Consider the following 23,077-nt stretch of genomic DNA (forward strand, 5'->3'; position numbering starts at 1 on the left):
TCCTCAGCAGGGACAGGCAGCAGGACAGAGCTCTCCTTTGCTCTTAGTTACTTTTAGCTGGCTGAGGCAGAGAAGATCTCTGGACTGTGTTTGTTTTTTTTTTTTTCCTTTTTCTTTGGAGCTGTTTAAACCTGTTCTGCACTGAACACCCAGAAGAGCACCGGCAGCTCACACCCGTGGCCCATCAGACCAGGCCTGGCTGCAGCATTTCCAGCACCAGAGGGACTGATAAGAGATTAAGTGAGCCAAGCTACAGCTCAAGATGGGGACTTTCTGAGTTTGTCATCTCTTTTGGAGCAGCAAGAGATTTTATTGTTGAATATGGCTCCTTTGTGGTGCTGATGAATTCTTTGCTCCTTAACCAACCATTTTTTTCAACTTTTCACCAAGGAAATCTTTTTTCTGAACCAGTTGAGGGAGGGGCCGCTTGAATTTGCTTTCCAGAGGAAAACCCTTTAAAGGTTTTTCTCCCAAAATTGCCCTAAACCAGGACACACTGCGATCCTTCCCGAGGCCCGGCTGTGGCCGGAGCCGCTCCCGGCCAGCGGGGCGGGCTTAGTGCGCTTTGAAGGGATTGGGTCGGGGCGGCAGCGGCGCCCTGAGGGAGCCCAGGGTGATCCTGCGCTGCCTCCCTGCGCTGCCGGCCCCGGCCTGCTCGCCCGAAATCCCCCCAAGGCCCGGCTGCTCCGGCCACGAGGGCTCCCGCCTCCATCCAATAAAAAGCTGAATTCATCCATTTCTAGGAAGAAAAAAGGATTCTGCCAGGTCAGTGACACTGCCAGTGTGACGGACACCAGCCACAGAGAACCAGAATCACTTCTGCTTTTCATTTCCTCCTTCCCCATAGCTGCATCCAGACCTGGTGAGGGGGATGCAGGGAGGCTGCTGAGGGACACAGGGCTGCAGCCAGGCCCTCCTGTCCTGCCCCCACACCTCCCTGCCAGGACATCAGCCCCACCACAGCACTTTTCAGGGAATCCCAGAATGGTTTGGGTGGGAAGGGACCTCCAAGCTCATCTTCTTCCACCTCCCTGGAAGGGGGCAGGAACACCTTCCACTATCCCAGGGTGCTCAAAGCCTCATCCAGCCTGGCCAACTTCCAGAGATGGAAGTGTCAACTCCTGTCAGCACGCCCTGACCCGAAACCCCAAACTTCTTCCAGGGAGTTGCAGGCACCACCCCAGCAGTGGGAAGGCAGGAACCCTGGCAGGCTGCACACACAGCCCCAAAATGCTGCCACCCACAGCAATGAGCAGCTGGTGGCTCTGAAAGAGTAAAGCAGGGATTTATTACAAGGTCTCCAGGGATTCACCTTAGGCAGCGGAAAAGCCCAGCCAGGGCTACACCCAAGATGGGACCAAAGCGGTCACAAAATGGACGAGCGCTCACACTTTTAAAAGTGTGGTGGTCTCGTGCTTTTATAAGTTGTGCTCCATTTGAATAGTGGAGTTAACTGTCCAATGACAGCTTTAGGTTATGAAGTCCCATCCTCCTTGTTGCTCTCTCTTCAGTTCACCGTTGTTTATATTTTTTGGGCCTGGACTTTGTATCCTTGGCCTCAAGCTAGAAAAGAATTGTTTTGTCTACCTACCCCGTGAAAAGAACTTGCTAACAATGAAGCTCAGAGCTACACACCAAAGCAGCACAGAATCTAAAAAATATGAACGCTAAAATGCAAGGCATCCTTGTCAGCTCATGGCTCCAGCCTGGCTTCCTGAGTGCGGGGTGGCTGCATCCTCCAGCCCAGCCCAGCCCATCCCAGCCCAGCCCAGCCCAGCCCAGCCCAGCCCGGCCCCGCCCAGCCCGGCCCAGCCCAGCCCAGCCCAGCCCAGCCCAGCCCAGCCCAGCCCAGCCCAGCCCGGTCCAGCCCAGCCCAGCCCAGCCCAGCCCAGGTGCCACCAGCCCTGCAGTGCTGCCAAAGGCCGGCACAGACAATCAGAGCCTCTTCCCCATTCCCTCCTGATTCTTCTGTGGCCTCAGTGCCCACAGGGAGAGGTAGGACACCATCCCCATGGCATCTAGGCAGGATAGCAGCACGCAGACAGCTCCAGGCAGGACAGCACTTCTTTAATGCTCCAAAGGACTGAGCGGGAGGAGATGCAGAAAATGGCAGAGAGGGTCCAGCCCAGGCAGAGCTGCAGTGAGGCTGCACTGTGATGCCGTCATTCCCACAGTTCCTCCCTGCTCAGCCAGCCAAGGGCATGGGCAGGGGCCCAGCAGCCATCCCACCCTGTCAGTCACACACCTGGATGTAGGTATCTTCTGAGCAGATCAAAAAATATGGGAAGACTTTCTCAGTGAAGGTGGCCTCCAACTGCAAGATCTGCGTCAGGTCCTTTGCGTTGTAGAAAGTCACTCGACCCATTTCATAGTCCAGGCAGACCCTGATTCTCTGGAGGTTTTCCCTGAGTGCCACCACCTCAGAGCTCATGCAGATTGAACTGTACTGTCCATCTGGGTACATTAGCAGCCCCCAGAGCTTCTCAGATCTGAGCAGTTTGAGCAGTTCCTTCCTTGGCACGGACTCCAGGGCCACCCCGAGGGACCACCAGCCGTCTTCCCCAACCTCCACCTCCCAGTAATGCCTCCCAGATGTGAACCCCTGGGTGCCCAAGACAATGAAACTGCTTGTGAACCTCTTGGGGATGTCAGGGAGGTTTTGTTCTTGAAGTATGAACCGGACCCTTTTGCAGTCCTGCGAGAGGATCAGGCAAGGATTCGCCGTCTCTGGGTCCAGCCGCACCTGCTCTAAAGGGTGACAGAAACATCAGTCAGTGCCTGCTGAGAAGAGAACCAGGACCTCTCCTCCACCCTGCACCACGGGGCTGGGACCTGTCCTGGGAGCACAAGGGGCACTCCTGCAGCCCCCTCGGGTGGCATGGGACACGGCAGCCTCGCTGTCCCCACGCTGGCAGCCGAGGGTGAAAAGATGCTCCCTGAGGCAGGACTGAGGCAGGCAGTGTCCCCACAGGCAGGGCACAGACACGATGGGCTTTGCTAAAGCTGCTCCCAGATGTGCTGCATATTGCAGCCTGTGGGGAGCAGTGCATGCCGTGGCTGTGAGCAGGCAGTGCTGCAGGGCAGGAGGGGCCAGGCCAGTCCCTGCTCCTGTGCCAAGGGCTCACCCAGCTCGGAGCCCTGCTCTGCCCAGCCAACAGGCAACCGAGCTGCAGAGCCCGAGCTGCCCATCCACCAGGGATGTTCTGCTGCCATCCCGTGGCCATCCCACAGGGCCACACAGCTGTCACTGTGCGGTGCCACCAGCCCAGACCCTCTGCCAAACCCACTCCTGCGGGGACTGCAGGGGGGAAACTGAGGCACGACTCTCCTGTGCTCAAGTGAATCATCCCAAAAACGGAGAGTGTGGAGAGCGGCCTCAGCACAAATGGTGCCAGCCACACCTCAGCCCAGCAATGCTGCACCATGTGGGCCCTGAGCACCTGCAGAAGCACTTCTGATCACACCAAAATGCCAGCTAAAATCACGTACAGCCCCTCTGCTTAACTGGGCACAGCCTGACACGGCCTCCTGCTGTCCTGGCCCTGGCCTGGCATCGCAGGACAGCATCCCTGGTGCTGCCTGGCACAAGGACAGACCTGGATTTTTATTGCAGGCCTAGTCACAACAACAGGACTCAGCTCTAGACAGATGCTGGGTTTACATGTGCTGTAAGCCCATCTCAGCACCAAGGACATGAGGACACTCATCCTGGAAAGCTTTTCCCCCTCAGTTGTGCTCAGCAGCTCCATAAACTTACCCCTTATGCCCCAGTCTATCTCGCTCTGCAGGCTCACTGGAAGAAGGAAAGGAAGATGCATGAGTGTCTCTCCTGTGGCACCTGTCCTGCTCCCCATCAGGGCAGCAACCCAGATGTGGAGCCCCAGGCTCCAGCAAAGCCCATCCAGGGGATGGTTCCCACCTGGAGCAGCCGTTTTGCTCCTGAGCCCCAGGCAGAGGCAACAGGCAGTGAGGATTTCCCCCTGCCAGCCCAGCCCAGGGGAAGCACAGCACAGAGCCAGCAGGGCTTTACCTCTGAATTTATCCACCATGTCCACGACCCGCTGGCTCCTCCAAGTGAGGCTCTGAATGCTCTTCTGCAGCTCTGGGGAAACTGGCTCTGGGATCGGGGCCTTGGCTGCCTCACAGCTGAGGGGAACAGGGAGAGGAGCTCAGAGCCCAGCCACCAGCCAGGGCCAGCAGGGAAACAGGGAAATCCCTGCGGCCACAGAGCCCAGGGCAGCCGTGTCCCTGCTCTCAGCACAGCAACCCCATCTTTAGGAGGGGTGCAACAGCCTCTGGTTCCTGGTAACATCCCATGAAATCCCAAATCCCCAGCAGGGCAAACCACCTCCATGCTGGCTCCTGCAGCGCTCCCAAAGCTCTGCCAAAGGAGCTGAGCAGGAGGAGAGGGACACCGAGCCTGTTTCATACCTGCTCAGGATTCTGCCAACATCCTGCAAGAGAGAAAACACAGGAGAGCTGTGGCACTGCCGAGGGCCAGGGAGCTGCAGTGGCTGCCCAGCTGTGTGAAGCAGCTGAAGGGGGCTGGGGCTGAGCCCACACCTCATCCCAACCCTCCCTTCCCTCAGGGCCCTGACCCACAGCAGGCACAGCACAGTGTCACAGCACAGTGTCACAGCACCGTGTCACAGCATGGTGTCACAGTGTCACAGCACAGTGTCACAGTGTCACAGCAAAGTGTCACAGCTCAGTGTCACAGCACAGTGTCACAGTGTCACAGCACGGTGTCAGAACACAGTGTCACAGTGTCACAGCATGTTGTCACAGTGTCACAGCATGGTGTCACAGTGACACAGCACGGTGTCACAGCACGGTGTCACAGCATAGTGTCACAGCACAGTATCACAGCACAGTGTCACAGTGTCACAGCACGGTGTCACAGCACAGTGTCACAGTGTCACAGCACGGTGTCACAGCACGGTGTCACAGCACAGTGTCACAGCACGGTGTCACAGTGTCACAGCACCGTGTCACAGTGTCACAGCATGGTGTCACAGCATGGTGTCACAGCACAGTCTCACAGCACAGTGTCACAGCACGGTGTCACAGTGTCACAGCACTGTGTCACAGCACTGTGTCACAGCACTGTGTCACAGCACAGTGTCACAGCATGGTGTCACAGTGTCACAGCACAGTGTCACAGCACGGTGTCACAGCACGGTGTCCCACCATGGCCGCAGCCTGCACCAGGATGCAGAGGGTGCCAGCTGGGTGTCCCCAGCCCCAGTAGGGGTCACAGTGCCCAGGGGCTGATGCTGCCTCACCTGGAGGAACTCGACCCCCGGCTGGTCCCGCTTCTCCTGGATCTGCGCTATCACCGTGTCCAGCAGCGACTGCCTCTCCAAAACCCTGGACGTGTATTCCTCGCTCTTATTCACCAGCTCCTGGGACATCTGCTCCAGCTGGCCCAGCAGGGCCTTCTTCTGCTCCTCCAGGCACTGCTGCAGCTCCTCAAAGCTCTCAGTCACACGCTGCAACTCCGACCTCACTGTCACCTGCAAGGCACCGCACGGAGGCCCTGAGCCCAGCCAGGCTCCGGCTGCCCCCGCAGGGACACGGCTGCTGCACAGAGGGGGCCAGGATCACACACAACGGCACCAGAGGTTTGGAACAGGAACAGCAGGAAGAACAGAGACAGGGGGGGCAAGTCTGGATGTTGATGGGCCCAAGGAGGCCACATGAGATGGACAGAGAAAAGAATGTTGGCATGGATTAGGAGATAAGTATATATGGGGAGAGGGAAAGATGGGACATTCCTGGGGAGCCACATGGGTGAGCACTGGGGGGCATGGAGAAGAACACACACCTGCAGGTCCTCGCTTTTCTGGTCTCCTGTGCTGTTCAATTTTTCCTTCTGCTTTTGTAGAAATAGCAGGTTTCTCTGGAGTGTCTCCTGGGGCAGGGATTAAACAATTGGCATTTCTGTTAATTTTGGAATGACATTCACAGCAGGGAGATGATGTTGCCAAACAACCCCTGTGCGGACAAACCCAGTCTGGGGAGTCACTGGGGGTGACCCCTGCGAGCCTGGGAGTGAGTTTTGCGCTCAGAGACACCACGCAACTCTCCAAACTGAGCCTGGGGACAACCCCATCCACAGCTCTTAGGGACAGAAACATTGCTGGAATAACTTCATTGGAGTTCCAATCCATTCCAGTGGAGACCCTGGATTTTGTGTTTATTTACATGTTTTTTTTAATTAGAAAAAACAACTCTCAACATAGAAAATGTGATTTCTGGGAAGAGGTTTGCAGTGACAGTAGCAGGGACTCAGACAGGCCCCATCAATTTCCTGGAGTATTAACAAACTCCTCCTGCTCTGAGGCATCTCCTGCGTTGCAGTGAGCTGAGACCCCAGCCCACGCTGTGGGGAGAAAGCCTGGCTGGGGACACGTGGGGCACAAGGGACCATGTGGGGACCCAGAGGGGTGAGCAGGGAGAGGGACCGGGGCTCCTGCGTGGGCTGGGGCCAGGCGGTGGCAGAAGCAGCAGCCCCAGCAGGGTGGGGTAGAGCAGCCCAAGCTGGCAGCCAGACAGGGAGCCCGGGCAGCAGCCGGCTGAGGCCCCAGATCCGTGGCTGGCCGGGGACACGGCCGAAGCTGTGTGTGGAGGGGAAGCAGAGCCGCGCCCTGAGGGAAGCCCAGACCCTGCTCAGAGCAGACCCAGAGCCACAGCCAGAGGAGCTCATGCCCAGAGCAGAGCCCAGACTGTCCTTGAAGGGAGCCCAGATGTGTGCCCGGACAGGACGCGGACCTGTGCCCACAGGGAACCCCAGCCTGTCCCCGAGGGAGCCCAGCCCCTGCTGCAGGGGATCCCCGCCTGTGGCCGGAGGGGACCCTGAGCTGTGCCCCTCGGCCGCCCCACCCCGGGCAGCCAAGGCCCCCAGGCCCTGCCCAAGCCCCCGGCCCCTCTCGCGGCGCCGCCCCGTACCCGCAGCTCCCGGGCGGCCTCTTCGGCGGGGCGGACACGGTGCCGGCGGTGCTCGGGCCCGTCCCGGCAGGGCGCGCAGAGCAGGGCGGCGCAGGGCTCGCAGAACAGCGCCAGGGCCTTGCCGTGCTGGGGGCACCGCGGCCGCGCCGCCACCTCCTCCAGGGCCCGGGCCAGCCCGGCCATGTTGCCCAGGGAGCGGATGGGGCGCTGCGAGCCCGGCTCCAGCGGGGCGCGGCACTGCGGGCAGGCGGCGGGGCGCGGCGGGTCCCCCAGCACGCCCGCCAGGCACTGCCCGCAGAAGCTGTGCCCGCACGCCGTCAGCACGGGCCGCTCGAACACATCCAGGCACAACGGGCAAGTGGCCTCGGCCACCAGCTGCTCCCGCAGGGCCAGCAGCTCCTCAGCCATGGCCGCGACGGACGGGAACGGACGGGAAGGTGCCGAGGCGGGGCCGGGCCGGGGCCTTGCCCCGGGGCACAGTCCGCACGGTACGGCAGGCGCGGCTTGCTCCGGGAGTAGCGCTGCCATGGCCCGGTTAATGTTTAAATTCCTATAATCATCAATATGGTGGAACGTGTCCAGCCTGTCTCGCCCTTGGCGGCGGCTCGGCGCTGCCTAGCGGCAATCTCACCTCCAGGCCTTGCACTGTGTCCTGAGGTGACTTTTATGCTCATATCCCTCTTCGTCTGTGTCGCTCAGAAATAAATTTTGCACGTTTAGGATTGGTTCTGAGGGCGAAGAGGGGGGTCAGAAGAAGAAGCGCAGAGTTTGTTTTCAGAAAAATAGCGCTCCCTCCTTCTGCACATTCCTGCTGCGGTTCGGTGCTGTCCTCAGCAGGGACAGGCAGCAGGACAGAGCTCTCCTTTGCTCTTAGTTACTTTTAGCTGGCTGAGGCAGAGAAGATCTCTGGACTGTGGGTTTTTTTTTCCTTTTTCTTTGGAGCTGTTTAAACCTGTTCTGCACTGAACACCCAGAAGAGCACCGGCAGCTCACACCCGTGGCCCATCAGACCAGGCCTGGCCGCAGCATTTCCAGCACCAGAGGGACTGATAAGAGATTAAGTGAGCCAAGCTACAGCTCAAGATGGGGACTTTCTGAGTTTGTCATCTCTTTTGGAGCAGCAAGAGATTTTATGTTGAATATGGCTCCTTTGTTGTGCTGATGAATTCTTTGCTCCTTAACCAACCATTTTTTTCAACTTTTCACCAAGGAAATCTTTTTTCTGAACCAGTTGAGGGAGGGGCCTCTTGAATTTGCTTTCCAGAGGAAAACCCTTTAAAGGTTTTTCTCCCAAAATTGCCCTAAACCAGGACACACTGCGATCCTTCCCGAGGCCCGGCTGTGGCCGGAGCCGCTCCCGGCCAGCGGGGCGGGCTTAGTGCGCTTTGAAGGGATTGGGTCGGGGCGGCAGCGGCGCCCTGAGGGAGCCCAGGGTGATCCTGCGCTGCCTCCCTGCGCTGCCGGCCCCGGCCTGCTCGCCCGAAATCCCCCCAAGGCCCGGCTGCTCCGGCCACGAGGGCTCCCGCATCCATCCAATAAAAAGCTGAATTCATCCATTTTTAGGAAGAAAAAAAGGATTCTGCCAGGTCAGTGACACTGCCAGTGTGACGGACACCAGCCACAGAGAACCAGAATCACTTCTGCTTTTCATTTCCTCCTTCCCCATAGCTGCATCCAGACCTGGTGAGGGGGATGCAGGGAGGCTGCTGAGGGACACAGGGCTGCAGCCAGGCCCTCCTGTCCTGCCCCCACACCTCCCTGCCAGGACATCAGCCCCACCACAGCACTTTTCAGGGAATCCCAGAATGGTTTGGGTGGGAAGGGACCTCCAAGCTCATCTTCTTCCACCTCCCTGGAAGGGGGCAGGAACACCTTCCACTATCCCAGGGTGCTCAAAGCCTCATCCAGCCTGGCCAACTTCCAGAGATGGAAGTGTCAACTCCTGTCAGACAGCACGCCCTGACCCGAAACCCCAAACTTCTTCCAGGGAGTTGCAGGCACCACCCCAGCAGTGGGAAGGCAGGAACCCTGGCAGGCTGCACACACAGCCCCAAAATGCTGCCACCCACAGCAATGAGCAGCTGGTGGCTCTGAAAGAGTAAAGCAGGGATTTATTACAAGGTCTCCAGGGATTCACCTTAGGCAGCGGAAAAGCCCAGCCAGGGCTACACCCAAGATGGGACCAAAGCGGTCACAAAATGGACGAGCGCTCACACTTTTAAAAGTGTGGTGGTCTCGTGCTTTTATAAGTTGTGCTCCATTTGAATAGTGGAGTTAACTGTCCAATTACACCTTTAGGTTATGAAGTCCCATCCTCCTTGTTGCTCTCTCTTCAGTTCACCGTTGTTTCTATTTTTTGGGCCTGGACTTTGTATCCTTGGCCTCAAGCTAGAACAGGATTGTTTTGTCTACCTACCCCATGAAAAGACCTTGCTAACAATGAAGCTCAGAGCTACACACCAAAGCAGCACAGAATCAAAAAAAAAAAAGGATGCTAAAATGAAAGGCATCATTGTCAGCTCATGGCTCCAGCCTGGCTTCCTGAGTGCGGGGTGGCTGCATCCTCCAGCCCAGCCCAGCCCAGCCCGGCCCAGCCCGGCCTGGTCCAGCCCAGCCCAGCCCAGCCCAGCCCGGTCCAGCCCAGCCCAGCCCAGCCCAGCCCAGCCCAGCCCGGCCCAGCCCGGCCCGGTCCAGCCCAGCCCAGCCCAGCCCAGCCCAGCCCAGCCCAGCTGCCACCAGCCCTGCAGTGCTGCCAAAGGCTGGCACAGACAATCAGAGCCTCTTCCCCATTCCCTCCTGATTCTTCTGTGGCCTCAGTGCCCACAGGGAGAGGTAGGACACTATCCCCATGGCATCTAGGCAGGATAGCAGCACGCAGACAGCCCCAGGCAGGACAGCACTTCTTTAATGCTCCAAAGGACTGAGCGGGAGGAGATGCAGAAAATGGCAGAGAGGGTCCAGCCCAGGCAGAGCTGCAGTGAGGCTGCACTGTGATGCCGTCATTCCCACAGCTCCTCCCTGCTCAGCCAGCCAAGGGCATGGGCAGGGGCCCAGCAGCCATCCCACCCTGTCAGTCACACACCTGGATGTGGATTTCTTGTGAGCAGATCCAAAAATATGGGAAGACTTTCTCAGTGAAGGTGGCCTCCAACTGCAAGATCTGCGTCAGGTCCTTTGCGTTGTAGAAAGTCACTTGGCCCATTTCATAGTCCAGGCAGACCCTGATTCTCTGGAGGTTTTCCTTCAGTGCCAGCACCTCAGAGCTCATGCAGACTGTTCTGTACTGGCCAACCTCCTCCATTAGCAGCCCCCAGAGCTTCTCAGATCTGGGCAGGTTGAGCGGCCTCTTCCTCGGCACAGACTCCGGGGCCACCCCCACGGCCCACCAGCCGTCTTCCCCAACCTCCACCTCCCAGTAATGCCTCCCAGATGTGAACCCCTGGGTGCCCAAGACACTGAAGCTGCCCGTGAACCTCTTGGGGGTGTCAGGGAGGTTTTGTTCTTGAAGTATGAACCGGACCATTTTGCAGTCCCGCGAGAGGATCAGGCGTGGATTCGCCGTCTCTGGGTCCAGCCGCACCCGCTCTAAAGGGTGACAGAAACATCAGTCTGTGCCTGCTGAGAAGAGAACCAGCACCTCTCCTCCACCCTGCACCACGGGGCTGGGACCTGTCCTGGGAGCACAAGGGGCACTCCTGCAGCCCCCTCGGGTGGCATGGGACACGGCAGCCTCGCTGTCCCCACGCTGGCAGCCGAGGGTGAAAAGATGCTCCCTGAGGCAGGACTGAGGCAGGCAGTGTCCCCACAGGCAGGGCACAGACACGATGGGCTTTGCTAAAGCTGCTCCCAGATGTGCTGCATATTGCAGCCTGTGGGGAGCAGTGCATGCCGTGGCTGTGAGCAGGCAGTGCTGCAGGGCAGGAGGGGCCAGGCCAGTCCCTGCTCCTGTGCCAAGGGCTCACCCAGCTCGGAGCCCTGCTCTGCCCAGCCAGCAGGCAACCGAGCTGCAGAGCCTGAGCTGCCCATCCACCAGGGATGTTCTGCTGCCATCCCGTGGCCATCCCACAGGGCCACACAGCTGTCACTGTGCGGTGCCACCAGCCCAGACCCTCTGCCAAACTCACTCCTGCGGGGACTGCAGGGGGGAAACTGAGGCACGACTCTCCTGTGCTCAAGTGAATCATCCCAAAAATGGAGAGTGTGGAGAGCGGCCTCAGCACAAATGGTGCCAGCCACACCTCAGCCCAGCAATGCTGCACCATGTGGGCCCTGAGCACCTGCAGAAGCACTTCTGATCACACCAAAATGCCAGCTAAAATCACGTACAGCCCCTCTGCTTAACTGGGCACAGCCTGACACGGCCTCCTGCTGTCCTGGCCCTGGCCTGGCATCGCAGGACAGCATCCCTGGTGCTGCCTGGCACAAGGACAGACCTGGATTTTTATTGCAGGCCTAGTCACAACAGGACTCAGCTCTAGACAGATGCTGGGTTTACATGTGCTGTAAGCCCATCTCAGCACCAAGGACATGAGGACACTCATCCTGGAAAGCTTTTCCCCCTCAGTTGTGCTCAGCAGCTCCATAAACTTACCCCTTATGCCCCAGTCTATCTCGCTCTGCAGGCTCACTGGAAGAAGGAAAGGAAGATGCATGAGTGTCTCTCCTGTGGCACCTGTCCTGCTCCCCATCAGGGCAGCAACCCAGATGTGGAGCCCCAGGCTCCAGCAAAGCCCATCCTGGGGATGGTTCCCACCTGGAGCAGCTGTTTTGCTCCTGAGCCCCAGGCAGAGGCACCAGGCAGTGAGGATTTCCCCCTGCCAGCCCAGCCCAGGGGAAGCACAGCACAGAGCCAGCAGGGCTTTACCTCTGAATTTATCCACCATGTCCACGACCCGCTGGCTCCTCCAAGTGAGGCTCTGAATGCTCTTCTGCAGCTCTGGGGAAACTGGCTCTGGGATCGGGGCCTTGGCTGCCTCACAGCTGAGGGGAACAGGGAGAGGAGCTCAGAGCCCAGCCACCAGCCAGGGCCAGCAGGGAAACAGGGAAATCCCTGCGGCTACAGAGCCCAGGGCAGCCGTGTCCCTGCTCTCAGCACAGCAACCCCATCTTTAGGAGGGGTGCAACAGCCTCTGGTTCCTGGTAACATCCCATGAAATCCCAAATCCCCAGCAGGGCAAACCACCTCCTTGCCGGCTCCTGCAGCGCTCTCAAAGCTCTGCCCAAAGGAGCTGAGCAGGAGGAGAGGGACACCGAGCCTGTTTCATACCTGCTCAGGATTCTGCCAACATCCTGCAAGAGAGAAAACACAGGAGAGCTGTGGCACTGCCGAGGGCCAGGGAGCTGCAGTGGCTGCCCAGCTGTGTGAAGCAGCTGAAGGGGGCTGGGGCTGAGCCCACACCTCATCCCAACCCTCCCTTCCCTCAGGGCCCTGACCCACAGCAGGCACAGCACAGTGTCACAGCATGGTGTCACAGTGTCACAGCACAGTGTCACAGCACAGTGTCACAGTGTCACAGTGTCACAGCACGGTGTCACAGTGTCACAGCATGGTGTCACAGCACAGTGTCACAGTGTCACAGTGTCACAGCATGGTGTCACAGTGTCACAGCACAGTGTCACAGAACAGTGTCACAGCACGGTGTCACAGTGTCACAGCACAGGGTCACAGTGTCACAGCACAGTGTCACAGCACTGGTGTCACAGCATGGTGTCACGTCACAGTGTCACAGCACAGTGTCACAGCACAGTGTCACAGCTCAGTGTCACAGCATGGTGTCACAGTGTCACAGCACAGTGTCACAGCACGGTGTCACAGTGTCACAGCACGGTGTCACAGTGTCACAGTACAGTGTGACAGCACAGTGTCACAGCATGGTGTCAGAAGACAGTGTCACAGTGTCACAGCATGGTGTCACAGTGACACAGCATAGTGTCACAGCACGGTGTCAGAGTGTCATAGCACAGTGTCACAGCACCGTGTCACACCACAGTGTCACAGTGTCACAGCACAGTGTCACAGCACGGTGTCACAGCACAGTGTCACCGTGTCAGAGCACGGTGTCACAGTGTCACAGCATGGTGTCACAGCATGGTGTCACAGCACAGTGTCACAGCACAGTGTCACAGCACTGTGTCACAGCACGGTGTCACAGTGTCACAGCACAGTGTCACAGCACGGTGTCACAGCACGGTGTCACAGCACAGTGTCACAGCACGGTGTCACAGTGTCACAGCACGGTGTCCCACCATGGCCCCAGCCTGCACCAGGATGCAGAGGGTGCCAGCTGGGTGTCCCCAGCCCCAGCAAGGGTCACAGTGCCCAGGGGCTGATGCTGCCTCACCTGGAGGAACTCGACCCTCAGCTGGTCCCGCTTCTCCTGGATCTGCGCTATCACCGTGTCCAGCAGCGACTGCCTCTCCAAAACCCTGGACGTGTATTCCTCGCTCTTATTCACCAGCTCCTGGGACATCTGCTCCAGCTGGCCCAGCAGGGCCTTCTTCTGCTCCTCCAGGCACTGCTGCAGCTCCTCAAAGCTCTCAGTCACACGCTGCAACTCCGACCTCACTGTCACCTGCAAGGCACCGCACGGAGGCCCTGAGCCCAGCCAGGCTCCGGCTGCCCCCGCAGGGACACGGCTGCTGCACAGAGGGGGCCAGGATCACACACAACGGCACCAGAGGTTTGGAACAGGAACAGCAGGAAGAACAGAGACAGGGGGGGCAAGTCTGGATGTTGATGGGCCCAAGGAGGCCACGTGAGATGGACAGAGAAAAGAATGTTGGCATGGATTAGGAGATAAGTATATATGGGGAGAGGGAAAGATGGGACATTCCTGGGGAGCCACATGGGTGAGCACTGGGGGGCATGGAGAGAACACACACCTGCAGGTCCTCGCTTTTCTGGTCTCCTGTGCTGTTCAATTTTTCCTTCTGCTTTTGTAGAAATAGCAGGTTTCTCTGGAGTGTCTCCTGGGGCAGGGATTAAACAATTGGCATTTCTGTTAATTTTGGAATGACATTCACAGCAGGGAGATGATGTTGCCAAACAACCCCTGTGCGGACAAACCCAGTCTGGGGAGTCACTGGGGGTGACCCCTGCGTGTCTGGGAGTGAGTTTTGCGCTCAGAGACACCACGCAACTCTCCAAACTCAGCCTGGGGACAACCCCATCCACAGCTCTTATAGCCAGAAACATTGCTGGAATAACTTCATTGGAGTTCCACTCCATTCCAGTGGAGACCCTGGATTTTGTGTTTATTTAAATGGTTTTTTTTAATTAGAAAAAACAACTCTCAACATTGGAAGTGTGATTTCTGGGAAGAGGTTTGCAGTGACAGTAGCAGGGACTCAGACAGGCCCCATCAATTTCCTGCAGTATTAACAAACTCCTCCTGCTCTGAGGCATCTCCTGCGTTGCAGTGAGCCGAGACCCCAGCCCACGCTGTGGGGAGAAAGCCTGGCTGGGGACATGTGAGGCACAAGGGACCATGTGGGACCCAGAGGGGTGAGCAGGGAGAGGGACCTGGGCTCCTGCGTGGGCTGGGGCCAGGCGGTGGCAGAAGCAGCAGCCCCAGCAGGGTGGGGTAGAGCAGCCCAAGCTGGCAGCCAGACAGGGAGCCCGGGCAGCAGCCGGCTGAGGCCCCAGATCCGTGGCTGGCCGGGGACACGGCCGAAGCTGTGTGTGGAGGGGAAGCAGAGCCGCGCCCTGAGGGAAGCCCAGACCCTGCTCAGAGCAGACCCAGAGCCACAGCCAGAGGAGCTCATGCCCAGAGCAGAGCCCAGACTGTCCTTGAAGGGAGCCCAGATGTGTGCCCGGACAGGACGCGGACCTGTGCCCACAGGGAACCCCAGCCTGTCCCCGAGGGAGCCCAGCCCCTGCTGCAGGGGATCCCCGCCTGTGGCCGGAGGGGACCCTGAGCTGTGCCCCTCGGCCGCCCCACCCCGGGCAGCCAAGGCCCTCAGGCCCTGCCCAAGCCCCCGGACCCTCTCGCGGCGCCGCCCCGTACCCGCAGCTCCCGAGCGGCCTCTTCGGCGGGGCGGACACGGTGCCGGCGGTGCTCGGGCCCGTCCCGGCAGGGCGCGCAGAGCAGGGCGGCGCAGGGCTCGCAGAACAGCGCCAGAGCCTTGCCGTGCTGGGGGCACCGCGGCCGCGCCGCCACCTCCTCCAGGGCCCGGGCCAGCCCGGCCATGTTGCCCAGGGAGCGGATGGGGCGCTGCGAGCCCGGCTCCAGCGGGGCGCGGCACTGCGGGCAGGCGGCGGGGCGCGGCGGGTCCCCCAGCACGCCCGCCAGGCACTGCCCGCAGAAGCTGTGCCCGCACGCCGTCAGCACGGGCTGCTCGAACACATCCAGGCACAGCGGGCAAGTGGCCTCGGCCACCAGCTGCTCCCGCAGGGCCAGCACCTCCTCAGCCATGGCCGCGACGGACGGGAACGGACGGGAAGGGGCCGCACCCGCGACCGCGGCGGGGGAGGGCCTGGGCACGACGGGAACGGGCTGGGCTGGGCTGGGGGCCGGCAATTGGCTCTGGGATGCGAGTGTGTGTTTGTGAGTGTGTGTGTCAGTGTGTGAGGGCGTGTGCGCATCCATGTCATTGCACACACATGTAGAATGCCGCACCTTGTGCACATCCATGTCACTGCAAGTGTGTCTGTGTGTGCCTCTGTGTGTTTCTGTGTGCCTGGGAGTGTCCCCGTCTCTCCCTGGGCAGATTCCTGTGCCTGGATCTCACATTACTCACACGCGTGTCCATGTCCAAGTGCGTGTGTGCAAGCTGGGGAGGAAGGAGCAGGAAAACCCCGGGGGAACACGGGCACGGGGCCGCAGTGTGCGCTGCGTGTGCCCGTGTCTGCAGCCCACGGCAGCGGGGATGCAGCAGCGGCCGCGCAAAGTGAGGGCTGGGGTGAGTGTGAGTGAGAGTGTGAGTGTGAGCATGAGCATGAGTGAGAGTGTGAATGTGAGTGTAAGTGTCAGTGCAAGTGTGAGCGTGAGGGTAAGTGTGAGTGTGAGTGTGAGCCTTCATCCCAGCCTTCCCCCGGGGCGCAGCCAGTACGGTTCTGCCAGGGCCCGCGCATGCTGGGGATGCTTAAATCAGTTGAATAGTTAATAACCTGCCAGGGGCTGGGAGCTTCGGCCCGGCCCGGCCCCTATGGCGGGTCGCAGCTGGCAGCGGGAGCCCCTTCCCCAGGCCGGGCCCCGCGATCCTTCCCGAGGCCCGGCTGTGGCCGGAGCCGCTCCCGGCCAGCGGGGCGGGCTTAGTGCGCTTTGAAGGGATTGGGTCGGGGCGGCAGCGGCGCCCTGAGGGAGCCCAGGGTGATCCTGCGCTGCCTCCCTGCGCTGCCGGCCCCGGCCTGCTCGCCCGAAATCCCCCCAAGGCCCGGCTGCTCCGGCCACGAGGGCTCCCGCCTCCATCCAATAAAAAGCTGAATTCATCCATTTCTAGGAAGAAAAAAGGATTCTGCCAGGTCAGTGACACTGCCAGTGTGACGGACACCAGCCACAGAGAACCAGAATCACTTCTGCTTTTCATTTCCTCCTTCCCCATAGCTGCATCCAGACCTGGTGAGGGGGATGCAGGGAGGCTGCTGAGGGACACAGGGCTGCAGCCAGGCCCTCCTGTCCTGCCCCCACACCTCCCTGCCAGGACATCAGCCCCACCACAGCACTTTTCAGGGAATCCCAGAATGGTTTGGGTGGGAAGGGACCTCCAAGCTCATCTTCTTCCACCTCCCTGGAAGGGGGCAGGAACACCTTCCACTATCCCAGGGTGCTCAAAGCCTCATCCAGCCTGGCCAACTTCCAGAGATGGAAGTGTCAACTCCTGTCAGACAGCACGCCCTGACCCGAAACCCCAAACTTCTTCCAGGGAGTTGCAGGCACCACCCCAGCAGTGGGAAGGCAGGAACCCTGGCAGGGGCCTGCACACCCAGCCCCAAAATGCTGCCACCCACAGCAATGAGCAGCTGGTGGCTCTGAAAGAGTAAAGCAGGGATTTATTACAAGGTCTCCAGGGATTCACCTTAGGCAGCGGAAAAGCCCAGCCAGGGCTACACCCAAGATGGGACCAAAGCGGTCACAAAATGGACGAGCGCTCACACTTTTAAAAGTGTGGTGGTCTCGTGCTTTTATAAGTTGTGCTCCATTTGAATAGTGGAGTTAACTGTCCAATGACAGCTTTAGGTTATGAAGTCCCATCCTCCTTGTTGCTCTCTCTTCAGTTCACCGTTGTTTATATTTTTTGGGCCTGGACTTTGTATCCTTGGCCTCAAGCTAGAAAAGGATTGTTTTGTCTACCTACCCCGTGAAAAGACCTTGCTAACAATGAAGCTCAGAGCTACACACCAAAGCAGCACAGAATCTAAAAAATATGAATGCTAAAATGCAAGGCATCATTATCAGCTCATGGCTCCAGTCTGGCTTCCTCAGTGCAGGGTGGCTGCATCCTCCAGCCCAGCCCAGCCCAGCCCAGGTGCCACCAGCCCTGCAGTGCTGCCAAAGGCTGGCACAGACAATCAGAGCCTCTTCCCCATTCCCTCCTGATTCTTCTGTGGCCTCAGTGCCCACAGGGAGAGGTAGGACACTATCCCCATGGCATCTAGGCAGGATAGCAGCACGCAGACAGCCCCAGGCAGGACAGCACTTCTTTAATGCTCCAAAGGACTGAGCGGGAGGAGATGCAGAAAATGGCAGAGAGGGTCCAGCCCAGGCAGAGCTGCAGTGAGGCTGCAGTGTGATGCCGTGTCATTCCCACAGCTCCTCCCTGCTCAGCCAGCCAAGGGCATGGGCAGGGGCCCAGCAGCCATCCCACCCTGTCAGTCACACACCTGGATGTAGGTATCTTCTGAGCAGATCAAAAAATATGGGAAGACTTTCTCAGTGAAGGTGGCCTCCAACTGCAAGATCTGCGTCAGGTCCTTTGCGTTGTAGAAAGTCACTCGACCCATTTCATAGTCCAGGCAGACCCTGATTCTCTGGAGGTTTTCCCTGAGTGCCAGCACCTCAGAGCTCATGCAGATTGAACTGTACTGTCCATCCGGGTACATTAGCAGCCCCCAGAGCTTCTCAGATCTGAGCAGTTTGAGCAGTTCCTTCCTTGGCACGGACTCCAGGGCCACCCCCACGGCCCACCAGCCGTCTTCCCCAACCTCCACCTCCCAATAATGCCTCCCAGATGTGAACCCCTGGGTGCCCAAGACACTGAAGTTGCCTCTGAACCTCTTGGGGATGTCAGGGAGGTTTTGTTCTTGAGGTTTGAAGCAGACCCTTTTGCAGTCCTGCGAGAGGATCAGGCAAGGATTCGCCGTCTCTGGGTCCAGCCGCACCCGCTCTAAAGGGTGACAGAAACATCAGTCAGTGCCTGCTGAGAAGAGAACCAGCACCTCTCCTCCACCCTGCACCACGGGGCTGGGACCTGTCCTGGGAGCACAAGGGGCACTCCTGCAGCCCCCTCGGGTGGCATGGGACACGGCAGCCTCACTGTCCCCACGCTGGCAGCCGAGGGTGAAAAGATGCTCCCTGAGGCAGGACTGAGGCAGGCAGTGTCCCCACAGGCAGGGCACAGACACGATGGGCTTTGCTAAAGCTGCTCCCAGATGTGCTGCATATTGCAGCCTGTGGGGAGCAGTGCATGCCGTGGCTGTGAGCAGGCAGTGCTGCAGGGCAGGAGGGGCCAGGCCAGTCCCTGCTCCTGTGCCAAGGGCTCACCCAGCTCGGAGCCCTGCTCTGCCCAGCCAGCAGGCAACCGAGCTGCAGAGCCCGAGCTGCCCATCCACCAGGGATGTTCTGCTGCCATCCCGTGGCCATCCCACAGGGCCACACAGCTGTCACTGTGCGGTGCCACCAGCCCAGACCCTCTGCCAAACTCACTCCTGCGGGGACTGCAGGAGGGAAACTGAGGCACGACTCTCCTGTGCTCAAGTGCATCATCCCAAAAATGGAGAGTGTGGAGAGCGGCCTCAGCACAAATGGTGCCAGCCACACCTCAGCCCAGCAATGCTGCACCATGTGGGCCCTGAGCACCTGCAGAAGCACTTCTGATCACACCAAAATGCCAGCTAAAATCACGTACAGCCCCTCTGCTTAACTGGGCACAGCCTGACACGGCCTCCTGCTGTCCTGGCCCTGGCCTGGCATCGCAGGACAGCATCCCTGGTGCTGCCTGGCACAAGGACAGACCTGGATTTTTATTGCAGGCCTAGTCACAACAACAGGACTCAGCTCTAGACAGATGCTGGGTTTACATGTGCTGTAAGCCCATCTCAGCACCAAGGACATGAGGACACTCATCCTGGAAAGCTTTTCCCCCTCAGTTGTGCTCAGCAGCTCCATAAACTTACCCCTTATGCCCCAGTCTATCTCGCTCTGCAGGCTCACTGGAAGAAGGAAAGGAAGATGCATGAGTGTCTCTCCTGTGGCACCTGTCCTGCTCCCCATCAGGGCAGCAACCCAGATGTGGAGCCCCAGGCTCCAGCAAAGCCCATCCAGGGGATGGTTCCCACCTGGAGCAGCCGTTTTGCTCCTGAGCCCCAGGCAGAGGTACCAGGCAGTGAGGATTTCCCACTGCCAGCCAAGCCCAGGGGAAGCACAGCACAGAGCCAGCAGGGCTTTACCTCTGAATTTATCCACCATGTCCACGACCCGCTGGCTCCTCCAAGTGAGGCTCTGAATGCTCTTCTGCAGCTCTGGGGAAACTGGCTCTGGGATTGGGGCCTTGGCTGCCTCACAGCTGAGGGGAACAGGGAGAGGAGCTCAGAGCCCAGCCACCAGCCAGGGCCAGCAGGGAAACAGGGAAATCCCTGCGGCTACAGAGCCCAGGGCAGCCGTGTCCCTGCTCTCAGCACAGCAACCCCATCTTTAGGAGGGGTGCAACAGCCTCTGGTTCCTGGTAACATCCCATGAAATCCCAAATCCCCAGCGGGGCAAACCACCTCCTTGCCGGCTCCTGCAGCGCTCCCAAAGCTCTGCCAAAGGCGCTGAGCAGGAGGAGAGGGACACCGAGCCCGTTTCATACCTGCTCAGGATTCTGCCAACATCCTGCAAGAGAGAAAACACAGGAGAGCTGTGGCACTGCCGAGGGCCAGGGAGCTGCAGTGGCTGCCCAGCTGTGTGAAGCAGCTGAAGGGGGCTGGGGCTGAGCCCACACCTCATCCCAACCGTCCCTTCCATCAGGGCCCTGACCCACAGCAGGCACAGCACAGTGTCACAGCATGGTGTCACAGTGTCACAGCACAGTGTCACAGAACAGTGTCACAGCACAGTTTCACGGTGTCACAGCACAGTTTCACAGTGTCACAGCACAGTGTCACAGCACAGTGTCACAGTGTCACAGCACAGTGTCACAGCACGGTGTCACAGTGTCACAGCTCAGTGTCACAGCACAGTGTCACAGTGTCACAGCACCGTGTCACAGCACAGTCTCACAGCACAGTGTCACAGCACGGTGTCACAGTGTCACAGCACTGTGTCACAGCACTGTGTCACAGCACAGTGTCACAGCACAGTGTCACAGCATGGTGTCACAGTGTCACAGCACAGTGTCACAGCACGGTGTCACAGTGTCACAGCACGGTGTCCCACCATGGCCCCAGCCTGCACTAGGATGCAGAGGGTGCCAGCTGGGTGTCCCCAGCCCCAGTAGGGGTCACAGTGCCCAGGGGCTGATGCTGCCTCACCTTGAGGAACTCGACCCCCGGCTGGTCCCGCTTCTCCTGGATCTGCGCTATCACCGTGTCCAGCAGCGACTGCCTCTCCAAAACCCTGGACGTGTATTCCTCGCTCTTATTCACCAGCTCCTGGGACATCTGCTCCAGCTGGCCCAGCAGGGCCTTCTTCTGCTCCTCCAGGCACTGCTGCAGCTCCTCAAAGCTCTCCGTCACACGCTGCAACTCCGACCTCACTGTCACCTGCAAGGCACCGCACGGAGGCCCTGAGCCCAGCCAGGCTCCGGCTGCCCCCGCAGGGACACGGCTGCTGCACAGAGGGGGCCAGGATCACACACAACGGCACCAGAGGTTTGGAACAGGAACAGCAGGAAGAACAGAGACAGGGGGGGCAAGTCTGGATGTTGATGGGCCCAAGGAGGCCACGTGAGATGGACAGAGAAAAGAATGTTGGCATGGATTAGGAGATAAGTATATATGGGGAGAGGGAAAGATGGGACATTCCTGGGGAGCCACATGGGTGAGCACTGGGGGGCATGGAGAGAACACACACCTGCAGGTCCTCGCTTTTCTGGTCTCCTGTGCTGTTCAATTTTTCCTTCTGCTTTTGTAGAAAGAGCAGGTTTCTCTGGAGTGTCTCCTGGGGCAGGGATTAAACAATTGGCATTTCTGTTAATTTTGGAATGACATTCACAGCAGGGAGATGATGTTGCCAAACAACCCCTGTGCGGACAAACCCAGTCTGGGGAGTCACTGGGGGTGACCCCTGCGTGTCTGGGAGTGAGTTTTGCGCTCAGAGACACCACGCAACTCTCCAAACTGAGCCTGGGGACAACCCCATCCACAGCTCTTATGGCCAGAAACATTGCTGGAATAACTTCATTGGAGTTCCACTCCATTCCAGTGGAGACCCTGGATTTTGTGTTTATTTACATGTTTTTTTAATTAGAAAAAACAACTCTCAACATAGAAAATGTGATTTCTGGGAAGAGGTTTGCAGTGACAGTAGCAGGGACTCAGACAGGCCCCATCAATTTCCTGCAGTATTAACAAACTCCTCCTGCTCTGAGGCATCTCCTGCATTGCAGTGAGCCGACACCCCAGCCCACGCTGTGGGGAGAAAGCCTGGCTGGGGACATGTGGGGCACAAGGGACCATGTGGGACCCAGAGGGGTGAGCAGGGAGAGGGACCTGGGCTCCTGCGTGGGCTGGGGCCAGGCGGTGGCAGAAGCAGCAGCCCCAGCAGGGTGGGGTAGAGCAGCCCAAGCTGGCAGCCAGACAGGGAGCCCGGGCAGCAGCCGGCTGAGGCCCCAGATCCGTGGCTGGCCGGGGACACGGCCGAAGCTGTGTGTGGAGGGGAAGCAGAGCCGCGCCCTGAGGGAAGCCCAGACCCTGCTCAGAGCAGACCCAGAGCCACAGCCAGAGGAGCTCATGCCCAGAGCAGAGCCCAGACTGTCCTTGAAGGGAGCCCAGATGTGTGCCCGGACAGGACGCGGACCTGTGCCCACAGGGGACCCCAGCCTGTCCCCGAGGGAGCCCAGCCCCTGCTGCAGGGGATCCCCGCCTGTGGCCGGAGGGGACCCTGAGCTGTGCCCCTCGGCCGCCCCACCCCGGGCAGCCAAGGCCCCCAGGCCCTGCCCAAGCCCCCGGCCCCTCTCGCGGCGCCGCCCCGTACCCGCAGCTCCCGGGCGGCCTCTCCGGCGGGGCGGACACGGTGCCGGCGGTGCTCGGGCCCGTCCCGGCAGGGCGCGCAGAGCAGGGCGGCGCAGGGCTCGCAGAACAGCGCCAGGGCCTTGCCGTGCTGGGGGCACCGCGGCCGCGCCGCCACCTCCTCCAGGGCCCGGGCCAGCCCGGCCATGTTGCCCAGGGAGCGGATGGGGCGCTGCGAGCCCGGCTCCAGCGGGGCGCGGCACTGCGGGCAGGCGGCGGGGCGCGGCGGGTCCCCCAGCACGCCCGCCAGGCACTGCCCGCAGAAGCTGTGCCCGCACGCCGTCAGCACGGGCCGCTCGAACACATCCAGGCACAGCGGGCAAGTGGCCTCGGCCACCAGCTGCTCCCGCAGGGCCAGCAGCTCCTCAGCCATGGCCGCGACGGACGGGAACGGACGGGAAGGTGCCGAGGCGGGGCCGGGCCCGGGCCTTGCCCCGGGGCACAGTCCGCACGGTACGGCAGGCGCGGCTTGCTCCGGGAGTAGCGCTGCCATGGCCCGGTTAATGTTTAAATTCCTATAATCATCAATATGGTGGAACGTGTCCAGCCTGTCTCGCCCTTGGCGGCGGCTCGGCGCTGCCTAGCGGCAATCTCACCTCCAGGCCTTGCACTGTGTCCTGAGGTGACTTTTATGCTCATATCCCTCTTCGTCTGTGTCGCTCAGAAATAAATTTTGCACGTTTAGGATTGGTTCTGAGGGCGAAGAGGGGGGTCAGAAGAAGAAGCGCAGAGTTTGTTTTCAGAAAAATAGCGCTCCCT

General features: G+C 59.7%; 3 protein-coding genes across 3 annotated transcripts; all 3 read right to left on the minus strand.

Annotated features, from left to right (window-relative positions):
• Positions 1-2,136: 2,136 nt before the first annotated feature.
• On the minus strand, positions 2,137-7,359 carry LOC136556742 (E3 ubiquitin-protein ligase TRIM7-like). The gene is made up of 7 exons (XM_066550120.1): positions 6,952-7,359; positions 5,828-5,914; positions 5,286-5,516; positions 4,432-4,454; positions 4,031-4,146; positions 3,758-3,793; positions 2,137-2,748 (listed from the first exon to the last, which is right to left on the minus strand). The coding sequence occupies exons 1-7, from the start codon at positions 7,357-7,359 to the stop codon at positions 2,234-2,236; spliced, it is 1,416 nt and encodes a 471-aa protein (XP_066406217.1). The 3' UTR covers positions 2,137-2,233.
• Positions 7,360-9,834: 2,475 nt separating this feature from the next.
• On the minus strand, positions 9,835-15,400 carry LOC136556715 (E3 ubiquitin-protein ligase TRIM7-like). Its single transcript, XM_066550086.1, has 7 exons — positions 14,958-15,400; positions 13,834-13,920; positions 13,293-13,523; positions 12,218-12,240; positions 11,816-11,931; positions 11,543-11,578; positions 9,835-10,536 (listed from the first exon to the last, which is right to left on the minus strand). Exons 1-7 carry the CDS (start codon positions 15,363-15,365, stop codon positions 10,022-10,024), a joined length of 1,416 nt encoding a protein of 471 aa, XP_066406183.1. The 5' UTR covers positions 15,366-15,400; the 3' UTR covers positions 9,835-10,021.
• A 2,295-nt stretch (positions 15,401-17,695) lies between these two features.
• Positions 17,696-22,691, minus strand: LOC136556770 (E3 ubiquitin-protein ligase TRIM7-like). The gene is made up of 7 exons (XM_066550155.1): positions 22,284-22,691; positions 21,162-21,248; positions 20,621-20,851; positions 19,960-19,982; positions 19,559-19,674; positions 19,286-19,321; positions 17,696-18,276 (listed from the first exon to the last, which is right to left on the minus strand). Exons 1-7 carry the CDS (start codon positions 22,689-22,691, stop codon positions 17,762-17,764), a joined length of 1,416 nt encoding a protein of 471 aa, XP_066406252.1. The 3' UTR covers positions 17,696-17,761.
• Positions 22,692-23,077: the final 386 nt, after the last annotated feature.

This window comes from Molothrus aeneus, chromosome 1 (genome assembly GCF_037042795.1).
Source record: "Molothrus aeneus isolate 106 chromosome 1, BPBGC_Maene_1.0, whole genome shotgun sequence".
NCBI classification, from domain to species: domain Eukaryota; kingdom Metazoa; phylum Chordata; class Aves; order Passeriformes; family Icteridae; genus Molothrus; species Molothrus aeneus.